The sequence below is a fragment of the Molossus molossus genome, unplaced genomic scaffold (genome assembly GCF_014108415.1).
Source record: "Molossus molossus isolate mMolMol1 unplaced genomic scaffold, mMolMol1.p scaffold_m16_p_3, whole genome shotgun sequence".
NCBI lineage: Eukaryota > Metazoa > Chordata > Mammalia > Chiroptera > Molossidae > Molossus > Molossus molossus.
The window spans coordinates 78263761-78285329 of record NW_023425366.1 but is presented as its reverse complement, the minus strand read 5'-3'; the positions used below and the strand labels follow the sequence as shown (position 1 = coordinate 78285329).

Here is a 21569-nt window from a genome sequence, read left to right as displayed (position 1 = left end):
TTAGGGAACTCATCAGGCCAAACCAAGAGAAACACAGAGGAAACCATGAGATCAAGTCAGCAGAATTCACACCCGCACCAACCCCACTACACTCATGCTGCTTAATTCGGCCCCTAATTCAGTCTCTTCAAACATAAATTAAACATAAGCTTTCCAGATGTCCGACTCATGAAGTTGTTTCAGTGAGACATCTCGATGCTTTATGAAGGAAAATGAACAGAAACGGCCCATGTAAAGGTCAGGGCTCCTGGCACCGGTCCATGGACAGTGTGTGACCGTGCCAGAGGATGGTACCGGGTGACTGACAGTCACACAGTAAAGGGAGATGCTACCGAGTGAAAGGGGGCTTCATGTCTTTGGTTACTTTGGTCATGAATTTGAAATCACTGAGACCTCGCCCGACCGGTTTCTCTTTATCTCTGATTTTGATTTGATGCTCAGAAACTATACCTAGGATTGGATTTAGAATCGTTAAGATTATAAAATGGACTGTTATGGGGAATCAGGTGAATCTTGTAGAACCAATCTCTTTGACACTAAAGCCAAAAACAGCGAATTCCGTGAAAACATGTATATTTTCTGTACAGGGCACGTGCGCACGGCCCAGTGTCCGAGGAGGAAGTAGGGCAAGAAGTTCGCTGCTCTCGGAACTGGTCTCTGCTTGCGGCTGGAGCAAAGCCGGCCGCCTGGAGGGGAGGCGCCGTCAGGCCATCCTCCAGGCCACGTGCAACACTGCTGTCCTTGGGGGAGGAGGAAACGTGCCCAGTCCCAGGAGCATGCATGGCCCCGGGCACCGTGCCCTCTGCATCTGCTCACCACAGTCTGACATTTCTTACGAGCACGAGGGCAAGTTTGCTTCCACCAAGTCAAACTATTTGTAAAAGACATTTCTACATAGTAGGGTACTTTTCTTCCCCACTAGCAGGCAAAGACTGCTGGGTGGTCCTCTTGCCTGGGATTTCAGGAACAATTTCGATTCCCTCTCAGCCCCTCTGGGTCTAACTGCAGGACACTGAGAAATGTAAGCCCCCACTGAAGGAATTTAGCTCATGTAATTCCAACGAACATCCCAAGATTGTGCCATTTGAGAAGAGCTACATGAAAAAATAAATATTAATAGTGAGGGTTTGGAATCAGACACAACTTCCTTTGTCGTTCTCAGAGTTTTGCTGCTCCGATGTGGGAACCGGGATTTCTTTTTATGGCCACCCTGTGTTGCTCAGAAAACTGACATTTCCTACTGACATCTTTCCTATGCTTTCAAAAGAAGGTATTATCTCCTGTGATCAGATTCAGGGCTGGGGAACGCCTGGCCTGGGGTGAATAAGGCCCGTAGAATCACACGCCAGCTAACATCACACGCCTCACCTAATTAGCCTGACCACATAGAGCAGGCTCATTTTTAAGTTGATAATTGTGTATAACCCGGGAATGATGTTATAAATATCCAAATGGCCCTTGGCAGATAAAAGGTTCCCCACCCCTGAATGGTTCGAGTGTTTGCTCTGGTGTTTTCACTGAGCACACTGGAGCCTGCTTCTGTTGTCCACGCTGGTGTTCGAACGCTGGCTTCCTGGCATGTTATTTTAGAATCTGCTGTGGATGAAGTCTAGAATGTGCTTATTCCAGATGTTCTTGACAAATAGGAGCAGGGTATGATGTTTGGCTTTTTAGGAAGGGTACTGCTTTGGGGGAACTTGTAGAGCTGATGTTTTAACACAACAATGCTTTGGGGTCTGTATATCTAGGTTCACTGGCTTATTTTGAATGCAAGGTTCTTCTGTATTTGCTACCTTCTTTTCTGGAGCTATGGGAAAACTCATTAACATGGCACAATTGAAATACTACTTTTAGATATTTACTGACAAGAGGAGTATGAAAGAAATAAAAAAAACAATGGCATAGAAGAGTGGGATGGAAAAACTGAGTATGTCCAGGAATTTAAGGTACAGTAATCACATTCCTTCGGAGCGCTCAGCCAAGTCAACAGGCTGCTTCCCGTGTGCCTGCTCACCGTGACCTCTGCACCCTGGGACAATGCCCCTCCTCTGCGGAGAGTGTCACTCAGCCACACATCTGCCTCTTACTTCTCCTTCTCCACCACAAGGACCGGAACTGGCTTTCCTTTTGTTCTGAGCTGCATCTCACATCGCGTGCAGGTGGCCTGGTGGTGGGTGCCTGGGAGTTCCCTCTCAGGCACGGGCCTCCTAGGCACCTGGGGAGAAGAAACCCTTTGGTCTAAGCCAACTATGACACTGTCTGATAAAAGCGGACCATAAAAGGCCTTCCTGTTTGGCTAAGGTAAGAGTAGGAAACTGAGTATGAGAAAAGAAATGCCAGAAGTAAAAATCAAATACGAAAATGTCCCCTCCCCCCAAATAGCCCAGGAAAACTAGCACCCAGCATGGCTCCTTGCATCTGACACGGCAGATGTTTCAGAAAAGATGAGGGAAAACATTACAGAGCTCTGCCCCAAGGTCTGTACCATCACTAGGACATTTTATTACTCTGTAGAACGCTCACATCTGCTGGCCTCAACGGTAATATTCGGGAAGGCAGTTTCGAAATTCAAGATTCGAATCCTTTTAGAGTGAGACCTATAAATATTGTTTCGGGGCTCTTGCTCGTTTGCTGGCAAGGAGGAAAGCGAAATCGGTCTCCATGTTGCAAGCACAGACACCTGCAAGATATTTCTTCTTTAATAAAATAAAAAGTAGGAGCTTTCACAACAAATGTCCCCCAACGCTGGCCGCCCCAGACGCGCACCGCTCGCTCAGGGAGTGGGCGGCCCCACCGGCACGCAGCTGGACGGAGACGCAGCGAGGGTGATTCTCATTCCACAGTGCTACCTCCTGAGATTATGGGGATCATAAAGAAAATCGAATCAATATCCAATTCAGTGCTCTTTAAGAAATGTTGTAGAGATTTGAGAGGCTTGTAATATTTAATAACATGCGGCAGGAAGCATCTCAAAACCCCTCTCTGGAGGATTAGCTTTTCCTTACTGACACTGCATTTATTTGTTGGAGGTTGTCGGCCTTTGAGTCGCTTTGGGTTGGTGCTTTGTTGTCGCCCTTCATGTCCTTGGGCCTTCCTGTTCAGATGCCTCGTCCACTGCCGTCTGTGTCTGTCTCCCGCAGTGCTGAGACTGGCTCTAGGACGTTTCTGAGATTCCTTCCCCTCCAGTGCTGCTAGTGTAAGCCACAGAGCATTGCTATTTAATTGGTATTTTCCTACTTCCCTGCCTAATTCCATATTTTCCCAGAATAGAGTTCATCACACTAAGGACCAATTAGTTTTCCTTAGATTTGCCCAGGTTAGGGCCTATGGCAAACAAAGATGTCCAATAAGGCATGGATAACCAGTGATCTTAGTTTAAGAAATATTAAATATAACTCATGCTAATGTCGAGAGACTGAGTAATCTCTCTAGAAGTCTGAAGACATACGACCCCGTCCCCTAGTGGGCAGGACAGTGAGTATAAATGCTGCTCAGCACAGGGTACAGACCTGCTTCAAACACAAGGAAGAGGCGTTCGGTTCGCTCACACGGAGGCCCACACGCTGGCAGGTGACCTCTTTTCCTTTTGGCTCCAGTATCTTTTTAATTTTCTGTCGGAAAGGATCTGGCTGGTGGCACTGTTTTCCTTAGGTTTTCTGGTGACACTGTCCGAGGCTTTGTTCCATACTTTCCATTGGGGCAGCATCATCCTATCTTAGAATAATAACTGGTTCTTTCCTCTTTGCCTTGGACATGCTGGCCTCAGCTCCTTATGACCAGACAGACGGAAGCCCATGCGCATGGCGTCCGTGCACTCCAAAGTGACCAGGAATGCAGAACAGCAGGCTTCCCTCCTGCCCGAGGATCTCAGTCCGTATTAGGCAGCGGAGTGAATCTTAGTGTCCAGACTCAACAGTTCAGAATTTAATCTCTGAATCAGCATGAGGCAGTAGGATGGTTTTCAAGGGGCAATAAATATTTCCTTAAATGGAATTATAATGAAGACATATAATTTATACACATTTTATATTATAGCATTATTTTCTAAAGGAGAATTTTATGGGACTGTACCAGTATCTCTTTCAAGTAAGTACTCTTGGTACATGAGTATTTTCTTTTGCAAAAATGAATATGCAGTTCTAGATTCTTCCAAATAACATAGGACTCAGACTTGATATGAAACTCATCAAAACAGAGAAAAATAAATAAAATTAAAATATTTAATAAAAAAAATTTCTGGTATGTATAAGCAAATCAAAGTTGGTAATAACATTTTATTTTAATGGTAAACTTTCATGCTAACTTAGTAGTATAATGGAAAAGTAATATAAACTCATTTTCATATAAAATCTGTTTCCATTTAATTAACATGTTAATACATAAAGAAAAGTGTCTTTCAATGGTCTGCCTGTTGCTCTTTTTATTTGCATTATTCTCTGTTTTATGAGATTTCTGACCTCCCAAATATAAAAGTTAGTCTACATGACTCAGAGCAGTGCTTATGGACAATCAATTCTGTGGATATGAAACATTTTAAATACCAACGGAGTGATCAAGGGAGTATGTGGGGAAAAAGAGAGGGCTGAGGCAAACAACCTCTTTTCAGAACATTTCAATTAATCCCACGTCACAGGACACATGACCACAAAGCAGTGTACTAAGAGTACATATAAGTAAGGTTTTTGGGTCCACCCTTAGAACATCTGGGCAATCACAGGAATGAATTATCACGTGGGAGGGCTGAGGCAACTCTAATGACAGTGACGTACAACCTACACATTTATTGCTGCATTCTAATTTTTGTGTTGATCCCACTACAGAGTCCTCAGTGTGTGACGTATAATTAAAACCCTTTGTAAAATCTCACACCGGTATTATGAAGCATAGTTATGTTAGTGGTATCAGCCAAACTTTATATAAAACTATATGGCAACACTGAAAAATGAAATAATGCAGAAGAAAACCATTCTGTGGTTTAAAGAAAATTAAATCTATTTAGGCAACTAAGCATATTTTCTTCTTTTGAAAATAACCCTCAAATGAACCACAGTTGTGAAATGTGTGCTGAACAGTAGCTAATATGATGACTCATGGTCTATGCTGATTTACTTGTAAGATGTTTAAATAATACTGTATTTGTGATAAAATGATGAATTATGAATGAACTTTATTGCTTATATTAAAGTTGGGAGACAAAAGAGAAAAATTACATGAGGCCTTTTACTAGCGGCAAAATGGGCTGAAATACAGCCTCGGGTTTTGAAAGTTTAAACAAAACCTGTTTATCCTTTATTATATTCCTGGAAAAGAAGTAATATGTTGGCTTTGGGAAGTAAACTCAGGTTGCTCGAATACAACATTAATTTTCGGTTTCACGTGTTGGCAATAAATGTTAATTTGACATTAAAAGATTTCTTTCCTTGAAAAATGATGAACTAGCTAAATATTTTTCATGTAGACTCCTTAGAGAGTCAAGATAGAAAAATGTAGGTGAGAGTCCAATTGCCTGGGTACCCCCCACCCCCTCTGTACTCATACATTTAAGGAATTATGACAGGAACTGTATGGGAGTGATAAATGCACCTCTTGAAAAATCCATTAACAACACAAAGATTTGCAACCTGGCTTAATTACATTCAGACCAGTGGCAATTTTGGTTACAACTGTTTTCTTACTAAACAAGTCAGAGGATTTTGTGCATTTCTGAAGCCTCCTTTTTCTACACCAACTTGCAAATTCAGAACAGCATTTATGTGTGTGCTTTTTGGGTATAGATTAGCCCCTAAAGTACATAATTCCAATAATTATCAGTGACAGAAGGGACAAATAAATTATGCTTTAAGTGCAAGAAAATTAACAGTAAAAAAATGGTTTGCATAAGTTTTTCTCAATGCATGTGCCTATATTAAATTTAATATTCTTTACCACTGATACGATCCTGAAAGACTCCTGGTGAGTTATTAATCCTGAACTATACCGCTGCCTGCTCTGGGCCAAAGAATAAAATGGAATTTAAATGCTGTGGATGTCACGATGTTTTGCAAAGCTGCTTTAATTTAAGCACAGAGTTATGATGTGAATTGTAAATCCTAACAGCCGGGATGAGTGAAATATCAATGCCATGTTCCTTCTTCAAACCAGAATGCAAAGATTAAGCTCCAGGTCTTAGTCACAAAATTAAAGCCAAAACCATCCTTCTCTCTTCTTGCTGAGAGCTGAGCATTGAGGCTGCTCAGTGATGGGAGGCTGGTTTCCATAAACAAAGAATATTTTGGAAAGATCACTTAGAAATGCTGGTGAAGGGGGGATGTGTCCCCATTCTTATGATTAAAGGTTGGCAAGGGCCTAAAGACCACAGCACTTCATTTTAATTCGTGAGTCGGTGCTCTGATTTGCCACAGTATATGTTATCAAAAGAAGGTTCCATTTATTTACAATATTTGACAGAAGGGAAAAACAGTTCTAATCAAAACAAAATTGCTTTGAATATTGCAATATATTTTTGAGGGCAAGTTTATTATGCTTTCATTTTCGTCTGAATGCAGTAATCATTAAATGTGTACAAAACTTGCAAGAAGATTGAAATGACAGACAAGCCATTATTCTCTTTAGTTTTATCCTTTCTACCTTTCAGAGAAGTGGGTGTGAGTTCTGTGCACTGATGTTCACAGGCAACAAATAGGAGGAATTTTCTTTCCCATAAGCTCTTCTAATAAACAAAGACCAGACCATCACTAAGGTGCTGTTTACCTGGACATCTGCCTGAGCACTTATGGAAAGCTCCCAAGTCACATTTACCCCTGAGCCTGACCATCTCGTCCACGCACACTGATCCTGAGGCCACTGTATACCGAACACGGGGTAAGCCCCGGGATGCAGCCACGGGGCAGCTCGACAGAATCCTACTGAACTGTCACATTTCAGGGGAGCCATCTCCAGCACTGTCCTGCACACCTGCCTGCTAAGAGTTTCCGGGCAGCAGTGTTAGGGTAACAAAGGAGGCTGTCCTGTATCTTTTTCCTCAATAGTGTTCATCTGTTAACCGTTCACACCTGCCTTGCTCCGTGGTGGGAGGTGCACGTAGGCAGACACCTGAGTGTGTTTCTCGTGTAGGATCATGAGATCCTGCCAGCTCAGGAAACTGGCACCAGGCAGGGGAATTAGACGCTGGATGCCCCCTCCGTGGTGCAGGAGCTTCACCGACAGTGTGCTCTTGGTTCTGTGGACTTGTGCTTTGTAGTTTCTCTTAAACAAAAAAGTTTTATTGCCATTAAGAAGCCTTTATCTATGAACTCCTGAAAAACATTTCTTAGAACCTGTTTCGTGAATTCGGACCATAAAAATGGGGTGGGTGTAACCTGGATATGAAGACAGTTTGTTTTCCTTCTCTTCTCTGATCCCCTCTCTAAACGTCCATGACAAGCTGCTGCCTTGGTGCCAGCAGTGTGCTCTGTCCTCAAACAGAGGGGACGGACCTTCCTGCTGACACAGGGGTGTGATGATTCGTACACTGCACTTATTTCTGGCAGTAAAAAATGAAAAAATAAAAACCCTAGGAGGGCTGAATAATTCCCACCAGAAAATGATGCTTACAAATACCATCGTGCCTTGGCAGAGCAGAGCAAACTCCGGCTGGAAGGTGTCCTGCGGACGTGCGTCACCAAGGCAGCGCATAGCACCGAGTGAGCCAGGTGGGCGGCACAGGCCAGCGCCCGCGACCTGTGCCTGCGGCGGGAGAGCAGTGACACACGTCAGTGGTCCCGGTGTGAAAACATCTGTCGCCCCTTCCGTGAGAGCCTTGCTCCTCTATTATTACAGTGGCCTGAAATGGCAGGGTGGCTGCAGTGAGCTGATAAAGCCCTTGGTAGGACTGTCTGTTCCTTGGAAGCATTTGCCTTTTTGTAAGTGGCACACATTAAAAAAAAAACAGTTAATAAAAAAATAACCTTAGCAGACCGTTGCAGGTAACATGGCATAAACTCATCCCCGCGGAGGGCCGCGTCCTGAAGGCTGTGTCGGGCACCGTCGTCCCGTCACTATGAGAATTTCTTCTTGATGGAGGTGAGCTCTTTCTGAAGTTCAATGAACTTGGGGCGGTTCTCAGGCTTATAATCCCAACACTGCATCATAAGCGTAAAGATATCCTCTGGGCAATGCTGAGGGGCTGACATTCGGTACCCTGAGGGCCAAGAGAAGAACGGAGATGAGATACGAATGTTCGCGCAGGGCACCGTGTGGTCTGTAAGCTTAGTACCTGATGTTGTAGGGGAACAGAAACAAAACACCCTTCGTAAGGCGGAGTTCACCACAACAGAGCCACAGAAGCGCCTTCAGTTCAGGGCACCCGCTCTGTCTGTGGGCTCGTCGCAGTCTGACGTGAGAGACATCACACACACACACACGCACGCTCTCTGCTCTCGGTATTTGCTTTTAGATGCTGTGGGCAGAGTTGTTAAAAAATATCATCTCTACTACCCAGGTGTTTGAAGATGAAGAGAGGATGAGGATGTAATACACACTAATTCAAAAGTGAAACAGAAATGAACATGAGTTACACTCCTTTACCGTCGGAGAAGAAATCTTAGTTTTCGTGCCAAGGGGTGGGCAGGGGTGTGCCCTCAGGAGGAAGGTGTCCGGGACAGGCAGGAAACTGGGAGCCGTCCTCCACCATGCCCTCCTGAGGGGCCCGAGACACTGCCATTTGTCAGAAGCATATGTCTGCTGCCAGCTGCAGACCTCGCGAACGCACGCCAGGGTGACACCATCACCTACGTACTCCCTCTCCGACCTGGGAGCACCAGAGGGTTTCTTTCGAAGTGTTTCCCAGTTGTCACAAGCTCCCTGAGGCTGAACCACACTGCAGGAATAGTAACGGTGCTAAGTATCCTATTCCCTTGAAGAGACTGAACAGAGTGCCCTGCAGAGGCCATGCCAAGCAGGGGGAGCGGAAGAAAAGCCTAGAGCTCTATTTGTACATCCAAAAAGAGTTTTGTTGCCTTTTGTTGTGTAAGAGCCATGCGGTCCAGGGGTTCAGAAACAGATGTATAACCACCTCTGCTCTCTCTCCATACAAACAGTACGTACCCTCCTCCCCCCAAGAAAACAGACACCCACAGCACCACCCCTGGGGGCGGAGGTGACCACTGCCACCCCTGTCTTTGGCTCACCTCTTTCCACTTGCTCACGTGCTTGCTGATTTGTCATTCCGGGGTACGGGCAGACCCCTAAGCTGAAGGTCTCCCAGAGGAGGATGCCAAAGCTCCACACGTCACTCTCAGAACTGTATCTCCCTAGAGGGCAAACAAACCACACCAGGTGAGCGGATACACGGGTGACCGTTTATGGGAGTGAATTTCTATGCCAGTCACATATTAATATATTTAAACTTACCAAAGGAACTTTAAAACTAGTGATCCTGTTCCTTAAACGAGTTCTGCTCTCCGGGACTAGTGATATTACCAAGCAAATTAACAGTGTTCAGGCTGCTGGTTTAACCAAACCAGCTTCCAAATCACCTTTGCCCAGCAAGAACAACTGTTCAGCCAGAAAGCAAGCTTACTTTCCCTGTGGTAGCTGAGATATAAATTTGTGCACATCAGTGTCTCGAAGATTAAGTAAGCTGGATTTCTGCAATTCTGTCTTCTGCCTGCATCATTTTCATCCCACTAAAATTACAAATAAGTGATAAGTTTCTTAACTTAAATTGTTTACTCATCACTGTTTATAGATATTTTTACTTGCTTAAAGGTCTCATTTTCCCCACCGACAGTTTCATTTATGGAAAGTATATTTTTGTGTGTGTTTTAAATAGAGTAGAAATTAACAGCTGGCTGATAAAAACAACTTTAAATCACATGGTGCCTTGTTATGTTGAAATCTTGGTGCAACTGTTTTACTAGGCTACATAAGCTATGCTCACAGGATTTTTTAAAAAATACTATTCCAGAGAAGCAGAGAGAAAAAGCCAACACAAAATACTTTCTGGAGATGGATGTGAAATCAAGGAAGGAGGTAAAGCAGAAAAAAATCTGTCCAGTATCCAAGAGGTAAGAATTTCTAAGACTTTCCCAATATAGCTGTATTTTTTTTTTTTTTTTAACATATCCTAACCAAACCTCACTTGCAGCGGTGTTCAAGTATTCTGAAATGATTTCATTTCTACCCGCTTGTAGCTACCTGCCTTCACTCCTCCGCTCCAGGGTCTATGTTCGCCTCTCCTCTAAAATAATCGTGTTTCTTTAAGTAGGATGGCCTTTTTGCTTCCTTGACCTTTAAAGTCACAAGAACCAGAGTGTCCCTGCACTATGAAGACGGCTCTGACGTTGGAGTATGCTTACTGACGGCCATCTCCAGCGGAGGGAATGACTTCCTTCTTAGCAGGCAGTAATTATGGATGTTCACTATGCGTAGCAGGAAGATTAGTTAGTTTTCTTATCTTCATACCAACCCTTTGTCATCCAATGGCTACAGTTAAGACTCATTAATCTTTCAAGAAAGTACAAGGAGCCCTGGCCAGTTTGGCTCAGCGGTTAGAGTGTCCACCTATGGTCCGGAGAGACCCGGGTTCGGTTCCCGCTAAGGGCATGTACCTCGGTTGCAGTTTGTCCCCGGCCCTGGTTGGTCGTGCGGGTGGCAGCCACTCGATGTGTCTCTTTCACATCGATGTTTCCCTCTCTCTCCCTCCCACTCTGTCTGTACAAAAAATGGAAAAATGTCCACGGATGAGGATTAAAAAAAAAAAAAAAGAAAGTACAAGGAATAATACAGAGTCAAATACCTTTTTTTGTAAGATAATAACTGGGTTGATATCAAGAAAGGCACATCTTATATAAACCAACACTTCAGAAGTGAAAGCTTATAACTCTACAGCCTTGACCTTTGAACCTGATTGTGATGCATAATTTTAACAATTTTTAAAAATAGTTATATTATTGAGGTATAATTGATTTATAACATTAGTTTCAAGAGTACAACATAATTTGATATTTGGGTATACAATTGGCCCTCGCCGCTTCACTCTACCGGGGTTTTCTCCAATCCTGTGCCACACTATACTTGAAAAAACTGTGGCAGAGTGAAGCCCCGAAAGTGGCAGCACGAAGTGGTGAGGGACGACTGTATATAAATAAAGAGTCCTACTTTGTGGAAATTCATTTATCGCGGTAGAGTCTGGAACTGATTAACCGGGATAAACAAGGGCCGAATGTATTGCAAAATGATCACCACATAAGTCTAGTAAACAGCTGTCATCATATAGTTATATATTTTTTCTTTTGATGAGAACTTTTAAGCTCAACTCTTTTAGGAACGTTCAGATACGCGATCTAGTATTAACTATAGTCACCATGCTATACATAAAAGCCCCATGACTTAGCCCTGGCCGGATTGGCTCAGCGGTTAGAGCATCGGCCCGCGGACCAGAGAGTCCCGGGTTTGGTTCCCGCTAAGGGCACATACCTAGGTTGCGGTTTGTCTCCGGCCCATCCGGGTCATGTGGGTGGCAACCAGTAGATGTGTCTCTCTTGCATCGATGTTTCTCTCTCTCTCTTCCTTTCTCTCTCCCTCCCACTCTATCTGAAGATAAATGCAAAAATGTCCTCGAGTAAGGATAAAAAAAAAAAAAAGCCCCATGACTTACTTTATACCTGGGCATTTGTACCCTTGACCCATTTTGGCCATCCCGGAACCCTACCTGCACCTCTGAACTTTTTTTGTGTGTGTACTTTTTAAGATTCCACATATAAATGAGAGCGCATGATATTTGTTGTTTTCTGTTTGATTTAGGTATTCTAAGTCATCCATGTTGTTGCAAATGGCAAGGTTTAATGGCTGAATAGTATCTCATTGTATATTTTTACCACATTTTCTTTATCCATTCATGTATTGATGTACACTAGGGTTGTTTTCATACTGTGGCTATGCTAACAAATGCTACACTGAACACGGGAGTGATTATGTCTCTTCCAAATAGGGATTTTATTTCCTTCAGATATATACCCAGAAGTGGAATTGCTGGATTATATAGTACTTGTATTTTTTTGATAAATTTCCATACTGTTTTCCCTAATGGCTGCACCAATTTACATGCCCAACAGAAGTGCACAAGGGTTTCCCTTTTCTCCACATCCTCGGCAACATTTGTTACATCTTGTCTTTTTGATAATAGCCATTCTAACAGATGTGAGGTAATATTTAATTGTGGTTTGAGAATTTCATTTCTGATGATTGGGAACATTGAGAATCTTTTCATGTACCCACTGGTCACCTGTATGTTTTCTTTAGAAAATGTTGATTAACATTTTTTGCCAATTTTCTGATCTAAGTTATTTTTGGCTACTGGGTTATATGATATTTTGAATATCAACCCATTATCAGATATATAATTTGTAAATATTTTCTCCCATGCAGTAGGTTACCATATCATTTTGTTGATGGTTTCCATGGCTGTACAAAAGCTTTTTAACTTGAGGTACTCTACTTGTTTATATTTGCTTTTGGTGACAGGTCAAAAAAAAAAAATAATTGCCATGACTGATGTAATGATTACTGCCTATAATTATGCATCAGATAAGGGATTAATTTCCAAAATATATAGAGTGTCATACAACTCAACAAAAGAAATACAAAAACCCAATTAAAAAATGGGCAGAGGACCTAAACAGACACCTCTCCAAACAGGACATACAAATGGCTAAGAAACATATGAAGAAATGCTCAACATCACTAACCATCAGAGAGATGCAAATTAAAACAACAATGAGGTATCACCTCACACCTGTCAGAATGGCCGCCATCAATAAATCATCGAACAACAAGTGTTGGCGAGGGTGTAGAGAAAAGGGGACTCTAGTACACTGCTGGTGGGAATGCAGACTGGTGTAGCCACTATGGAAACAATATGGTGTTACCTCAAAAAGTTAAAAATTGAACTGCCATTTGACTCAGTGATCCCACTTCTAGGAATACACCCTAAGAAACCTGAAACACCAATCAGAAAGAATATATGTACCCGTATGTTCATAGCAGCACTTTTTACAATAGCTAAGATCTGAAAACAACCCAAGTGTCTATCAGTAGATGAGTGGATAAAAAAGCTGTGGTACATGTACACAATGGAATACTATGCAGTTGTAAGAAAGAAAGATCTCTTATCCTTTGAGATGACATGGAGGGACCTGGAGAGTATGCCAAGCGAAACAAGCCAAGCAGAGAAAGACAAATATCACATGATCTCACTTATTTGTGGAATATAATGAACTAAACATACTGATGAACAATACTGACCCAGAGACATAGAGGTGGGGTACAGACTGACAAGCCTCAGAGGAGGGGGCTTGGGAGGAGGAGATAAACCACAGAACTTATATGCATGTATGCATAACCAATGGACATAGACAACAAAGCTGGGGTTGGCGTGGGGGGGTGCGGAGGAGGGTGTCAATGGGGGGAAAAGGAGAAACATCTTTAACAAAAACAAATTAATAAAAAATGTAAACTTTATTTAATAACTGATAAATAAATTTAGGGGAATTATTATTGTGACTGTCATTTAAAAAAGAAAAGATTACTGCCTATATTTCTTCTAGGAGTTTTATGGGTTTCTTACATTCAAGTCTCTAATCCATTTTGAGTTCATTATTGCGTATGGTATAAGACAGTGGTCCAGTTTTCCCAATACCATTTGTTGAAGAGACTGTGAAAGATCTGTATTCTGAAAACTGTAAGATACTGAAGAGTACAAACCATACTCATGGATTGGAAGGATTAATATCATTAAAATAAACATACTACCCAAAGCAATCTTCTGATTCAATGCAATACTTATGAAAATACCAATGGCATTCTTCTCAGAACTGGAATGAATTATCCTAAAATTATATGGAACCACAAAGACCCCAAATGCCAAAGCAATCTTGAGAAAGAAGAACAAAGTTGGGAAGTATCACACTCCCTAATTTCAAGCTACACTACAAGGCTGTAGTAAGCCAAACAGTATGGTACTGGCACAAAAACAGAAACACAGATTAATAGAACAAAATAGAGAGCCCAGAAATAAACCTTCACTTATATGATCAGCTTGTCTATGACAAAGGAGGTAAGAATATACAGTGGAGTAATGATAGTCTCTTCAACATGTGGAATTAAAAAAACTGGACAGATACATGAAAAAAATGAAACCGATCCACTCTCTTACACCATATACAAAGATAAACTCAAAATGAATTAAAGACTTAAACTTAAGACCTGAAACCATAAAACTCATAGAAGAAAACATAGTAAATTATCTGACATCAGTCTGTATAATGTCTATTTGGAAATGTCCCCTTGAGCAAGGGAAACAAAAGCAAAAATAAATAGGACTTCATAAACTAAAAGCTTCTGTACAGTGAAGGAAAACATTAACAACAACAAAAAGACAACTTACTGAATGGAAGAATATATTCACAAATGATATATCTGATAAGGGGTTGCTATTCAAATTATATAAGAAACCTCATACAACTCAATAACAAAAAGTAATCAATCTGATTTAAAAAATGGGCAGAGGAGATGAATAAACATAATGGAAACACTAATTCAAAAAGATATATGGTTACCTATGTTCACTGTAACATTATTTACAATAGCAAAGATATGGAAACAGTCTAGATGCCCATGAACAGATGAATGGATAAAGATGTGCTCTATGTATGCAATGGAATATTATGCTGCAATAAAAAAGAATGAAATCTTGCCATTTTCAACAACATGGATGGACCTACAGGGTACTATGATAAGTGCAGTAAGTCAGAGAAAGACAAATACTATATGGTTTTACTTATATGTAGAATCTAAAAAATAAAAAATAAATAAATCAAACAATAACCAAAATCAGACACACAGAAATAGAGATCAAACTGATGGTTATCAGAAGGGAGGGGTGAAGGGGAATATAGTCAATAATACTGTGATAAATTGCATGGTGACAGACGATTATTAGAATTAGTTGGGTGATCACAATGTAAGGTATAAAAATGTCAAATCACTATATTTTACACCTGAAACTAATATAACTAATATAATACTGTATAACAACTATATATTTTTTAAAAAGTTTAAACATATAATGCTTTAGGCCTGGCTGTTAGAGATATCTGGAATTTGTATTTTGATTTGAAAATAATTTCATCAGCTTGAAATTCAACTAAAGTACACTTTTATTGAAAGGCAGAATTTTACTTGGCATACTTGCTTAAAAGTAAGAAGAGTTGTAAAGGCAACATAATGTTGAAAATCTAGCAAATCAGGTGTAAGGACAGCTTCTCGAGATTTGGATTTTACTGGTAAGCCTTTAGGGTCTCCAAAGTCCAGCTGCAGCTCCCTTACAGGAATGCTGTGAGAACGAATCAGAAGGTGCTTAATGGTGTTTCCATGTTTCATTATGGAAAGAAAACCTCTGTGTAAACACAATGGTTACCATCCTATCTTTTATGCTGTGATTGATCTCCTTAAGAATACAGCCTTAGAGTAATAACAACTACCACCTCAGAGAAGAATTATTATGGAAAATAGCAGAGCTGTTGTTTTCTCTAGATATGGGAATAGTGGAATTAGTCTGTGATCACTAGAAAGCTCACAAAAGCTTCTCTTGGTAGCAAATGGGAAGACGAACGATGGGTGAGGCTTACTATCTGTAGAATGTTAACTGCGAAAACATTGTTGGCACCTACAAGAGCTTCGTCAATTTTTCATAATGACAGCTACCCACACTTGTCTGGTCCACAGTATCCTTGGTAAACAAAACAGAAAATAGATTCTGGCTTCTGAGTCTTTCCCAAATAAGTTCCAAACCAATTGCAGTCCATAGCTTTATCTGGAACACTTCTGCTGGTTCCTCAAAGGGTTAAACACAGAATTACCATATGATTCCTAGTGTTTACTTAGAATAATTAAAAAGAGGTACTCAAATAAATCCGTGTACACAGATGTTCATAATAGCCAAAAGGTAAAAACTGCTGAAGTATATACATCAGTGGATAAATAGATAGACAAATTGTGGTAAATACGTACAATGGAATATTAATCAGCCATGAAAAGGAATGTAGTAATAATAAATGCCACCACAAGGATAAACCTTGAAAACATTATGCTAAGTGAAAAAAGCCACTCACAAAGGTCACATGTTGTATGATTCCGTTTCTATGAAATATGCAGTATAGGTAAATCCACAGCATGAAAAACCAGGTACGTGGTTGCCAGTGGCTGGGGGTGAGGGAGGAATGAGGAGTAACTTCTTTATGGGTAGTGTTTTATTTTGGACTAGATGGAGGTAGGGGTTGTACAATATTGTGTGTGAATTGTACTAAATGCCATTGAATTAGTCACTTTAAAATGACTAATTTTGTTACATGAATTTCACTTCAATTAAAAAAAGGCATTTATAAATGTCTGGATCTAAAGACAAAAACCTTATTTTCCGTGAAGTAATTTTTCACTTTAATTCAAAACATACTAACTACACCCATTCACCATCTCATACTGCTGCTTCCCTTAATGAAAACACAATTTCTAATTTCACTCAAAGCACAATCTTTTTCTTTCAAAATTCTTGACCTATTTCCCATCTTTTGGCTCATTTCATCCCAACCACAGCTATATTTATTTCCAATTACAATGCCACATAAACATTCAAGTACAAAAAAGTCCCTGCTGTTTTAAAATGTAACTCCCATCTCTCTTTCCACAGATTTATATAAATTCCAGAGACCGAAATGCTAAGAAACCATGTCAATTTTCAGAGTGAGAAACTACAGAACTGATTGGCTTAAGGCTTTAGGAACCTAACATTAGATAAAGTTATTGGACCAATTTTAAGAAATTCAAAATAAATGGTCCAAAGCCAATGCAACACTTTTACTCTGTGAATAATTTGGCTCTTAAAATAAAAATCAGGTAGTGACAGCATCGTGGCAGAATGAGAAAACCTCTTGGTCTCTCCCCTTAAAGTTACAAGCTGGACAACTATAATTCGACCAGGACTCCCTGCTCAACACACAAACACATCTGAGAGCCCCGCGCACTGACACATCAGAAGGTGGGTGTGTGGAGGCAAGCAGGGGAATCAGGAAGGGGGGAGAGAGAGAAGAGAGCGGCACACACAATCTGAAGCTCTCCGCAGCCCCAGGAAACTCAGTAGCAGTGGAGGGTGGGGTGGCCACCCCTAGTCAGCAGACTGGAGGGGCAGAGGCAGCATTCCAGCCTGGGCAGCCAGTGCACATTGAGGTGAACCCAGCGACGGGGGGAGAAGCAGTGTAAAGGGTGGTGGCTGCAGTCAAGCAGCCACAATCATTAGGGAAAAAAAACACAAAGCCACGTGAGTGCAAATCTACCCCATCTCATCTATCGTATCAATAGATGCCCAAAAAGCATTGGAGACAAAATACAATATCCACTTATGATTAAAACACACAATAAAGTGGGTATAGAAGGAAAGTACCTCAACATAATAAAGGCCACGTATGACAAACCCGCAGCTAATATTATACTCAGTGCTGGAAAACTAAGAGCTCTTAAGGATCAGAAATAAGACAAAGCTGCCCATTCTAAGCACTGTTATTTAACACACTACCGGAAGGCTGAGCCAGAGCAATCAGGCAAGAGAAAGAAATAAAAGGCATCCAGATTGGGAAAGAAGAAGTAAAAGTGTCACATTTTGCAGATGATGTGATTCTCTATATGGAAAACTCTAAAGACTCCATCAGAAGACTACTAGAAACAATAAACAAATATAGTAAAGGATACAAAAATCAATGTACAAAAATTCATTGTGTTCTTATATACTAACAATGAAATATCAGAAAACAATCCCAATTGTAATTACAACAAAAAGGATAAAATACCAAGAAATAAACTTAGCAAAGGAAATGAAAGACCCAAACACTGAAATCTATAATACATTGTTGACAGAAATTGAAGAAAACACAAAGAAATGGAAAGACAGTCTGTGTTCATGGAAGAATCAACATAGTTAAAATGGCCATATTACCCAAAGCAATATACAGATTCAATGAGATCTCTATCATAATTCTAACAGCAATTTTTTAAAGAAATAGAACAAAGAAATCATCAAAGTTGTATAGAACCACAACAGACCCAGAATAGCCAAAGTAATCCTGAGAGGGTGGAGGGTGGGGGGGACACAAAGCTACAATAATCAAAACAGTATGGTACTGGCAGAAAAACAGACAGAGAGACCAATGGAACAGAATTAAGAGCCCAGGAAAAAAACCCACACATGAATGGGCAACAAAGGAGCCAAAAACATATAATGGAGAAAGGAAAATTTGTTCAAGAAATGCTTTTGGGAAAATTGGAAGGCCACATGCAAAAGAATGAAACTAGACTGCTATCTGATGCCATACACAAAAATTAACTCAAAATAGATTGAAAACATATGTAGTAAACTATGGACCTTGATCTCAGAGGGTTTTGTGAATTTGACCCCAAAGGCAAGGGAGGTAAAAGCAACAATAAATGAATGGGATTACATCAAACCAACAATCTTCTACACAACTAAAGAAATCAACAAAACAAAAAGGCAACCAACTAAATAGGAGTAGATATTTTCTAATGATACCTCTGATACAGGGCTAATATCCAAAATATAAAATATATAAAGAACTTATACAACTCAACAACAACAAAACAGACAATCCAATCACTAAATAGGCAGAGGACCCGAACAGAGACTTTTCCCAAGAAAACATGTAAGTGGCCAAGGATATATAAAAAGATGCCTGAATTCACTAGCTTTAGGGAAATGTAAATTAAAACCACCATGAGACACCACCTCACACCTGTTAGAATGGCTATCATCAGCAAAACAAGAAATAACAAGTGTTGGAGAGGTTGTAAAGGAAAAGGAACTCTCATTCACTGCTGGTGGGAATGTAAATTGATACAACTGTCTGGAAAACAGTATAAAGGTTCGTCAAAAAAATAACAGAGCTATCATATGACCTAGCAATCCTCTTATTGGTATCTACCCCCCAAATTTAAACACATTTATTCATAAAGATATATGTACCCCTATGTTCAGTGAAGCATTATTCATGAAAGCCAAGACATGGAAACAACCTAAGTGTCCTTTAATGGATAATTAGAGAAAGAAGGTGTGTGTGTGTGTGTGAGTGTGTGTGTGTGTACACAATGGAATACTACTCAGCCAAAAAAGCCTTTGTGACAATATAAATGGATCTTGAGAGTATCATGCTAAGTGAAATAAATCAGACGGAAAAGGAAAAGAACCATATGACTTCACTCATGTGGGATATAAAACAGGAAGCAACAAATGTACAAGTGAAACAAACTCATAGACACAGACAACAGTATGGTGGTTATTAGAGGGGAAAGTGGGTGGAGGAAGGCTGAAGAAGGTCAAATATATGGTGTTGGAAGGAGACTTGACTTTGGGTGGTGAACACACAATGCAATATACAGATGATGTACTATAAAATTGTACACGTGAAACTTAATCTCTGTTAACCAATATCACTTCAATAAATTTAATTTAAAAATGTTTTAAATCATTTTTCAGATAAAAAGGAATTCTCAGATTTAAAAATGCTTGTAAGTGTATCCATCTTTTAAATCTACCAATCTTACATACAGAAATCTGATCAAAAGTGCAAAGTATGAACATTTTATACATCTGGGCTCTGCTGTACCCCTCTACTTTTGTTAGTAAATGTTTTATTCTGATGGAGTTCTTTTTTTTACCATGAAAAAAGAAGTGTCCAATCTTACCATAATTAAGAGCTTCTGGTGCTGTCCATTTAATGGGAATCTGCTTTAGGCCAGAAGATGAATACACTCCACCATCCTCTTGACGAGACATTCCAAAGTCACTGATTTTCAGAACATTATTTTCACCTACCAGGCAGTTTCTTGCAGCAAGATCCCTATGTTACAAACACAGAAAACACTTATTAAAACAAATTGAAAGCCACTTTCACATTTACGACTTCACTTTGCATTTTTACATTTGCAATGTATTTATAATGAGGTTAAGAATGCTTGTGATTTACCAGTTTCTCACATCTTTTCTGTCACAGGTAAAAATCATCCTTGTGAATATTTACATATGGAACAGGCCACATGCTAATTTTCTAGGCACCACATATATTTCCATTTAAATAGAAAAATACTGATTCCAGGGTTAAGAAATAATCACAGACGAGAGGCTAAGCAAAGTTGGCATTATTTCTCCTTTGATTGGCTTTCCTAGAGTAGCACTGTCGAAGGGAACTTTCTGTGATGATGGAAAGTTCCCTGTCTGTGCTGTGCTGTTCAGTAGGCAGCCATCACACGCATGTGGCGACTGAACACTTGCAATGTGGCTAGTGTGATAGAGAAACTGAAGTTTCATTTGATTTTATTTACTTTTCATGAATTAAATTTCAAATAGCCGAGGCCACTAGCAGTTACTGAGTAAGATAGCCTGCAGTGTAATCTAGAGCTTCCCAGCACTTTTTCTATTGCATCTGGGTCCTGCAAAACTCTCTCTCCCACTTCATCTTGTTCCACTCTTTCCATAATTGGCTATATTCCAGACACACAGAGCTTCTTCATTTTCTCTAGTGCAAGAGAAGTTCCCTAAACATGACAAGCTTATTTCCACTGCAGGGCCCTCCCACTGAGCTAGCTGTTCCCTTTGCCGGGAGTGCACCCCCAGAACTCCGAATAGCTGGCTCCTCTCCATTCACTCTCAGTCTTCTCCTTGGAGAGGTCTGCCCTGGCCACGCTTGACTGATAGGGAAGACAATAGTGAACAAAACAGACCAAGTCCTGACTCTAACTCTAGTGAGGAAAACATTCAATAATCAAATTCAAATACACACACACAGTATATACTACTAGATGGAGAATGGACTGGCAGAACCAGAAGAGCCCAGTTAGGAGACAATTTCAGGAGATGAGGAGGTGTGTCCATAGTCTTCACTAAGATGAGAGTGGTGGATTTGGTCAGAAGCTGTCAGATTCAGGATATATTTTGAAAAGTACACCAATAGGATTTGCTGGTATATTAGATGTGGAATGGGAGAGACAACGAGTCATGATGGCCCTAAGATATTTTGGCCTAAGCAACTGAAAGAATGAAGCTGACATTTATTCAAGTCGGGAAGAGTAGAGGGAGAACCAGATTCATGGAGTGTAGCAGACAGTCAGTTGCCTCCTAATGTCCATTTCCCACTCTTTTTTAGTAAAATAATCCTGATTTTAGCTGAGTATATTGCCATCTAGCTAAAAACTGCTCTACTTCCCAGCTTCTCCTGCAGCTAGATGTGGCCATAATCTAAGTTCTGGCCAATGAGATATAAGCAGAAGAGGTGTTAGAATTTCTAGGAAGTTTCTTGAAAAGAAAGGGAAAATACCATTACATTTCTCCCTCCTGCTAACACAAAGAGGAAGCACACCAAAATCTGAAAGAGATGAGGAGCCTGGGTCCCTGATGAGTATGACTTCCATACATATTCTAGATTACCTACTTCTGTTATCTCTGGAGTTTTTAATTTTATTTTATTTTATTA

At 40.5% G+C, this 21569-nt stretch overlaps 1 protein-coding gene across 3 annotated transcripts in view; it reads right to left on the bottom strand.

Moving 5' to 3' along the window:
* Positions 1–6495: 6495 nt before the first annotated feature.
* FER (FER tyrosine kinase) overlaps positions 6496–21569 on the bottom strand; it is a 364169-nt gene continuing 349095 nt past the window's right edge. For all 3 annotated transcript variants that reach the window (XM_036278843.1, XM_036278845.1, XM_036278844.1), the window contains 3 exons: positions 19786–19940; positions 9168–9290; positions 6496–8179 (listed from right to left, as the gene is read on the bottom strand). In XM_036278843.1, the coding sequence (XP_036134736.1) occupies positions 8037–8179; positions 9168–9290; positions 19786–19940 (421 nt within the window). In that variant the 3' untranslated portion in view covers positions 6496–8036. The remainder of the gene's footprint in view (positions 8180–9167; positions 9291–19785; positions 19941–21569) is intronic.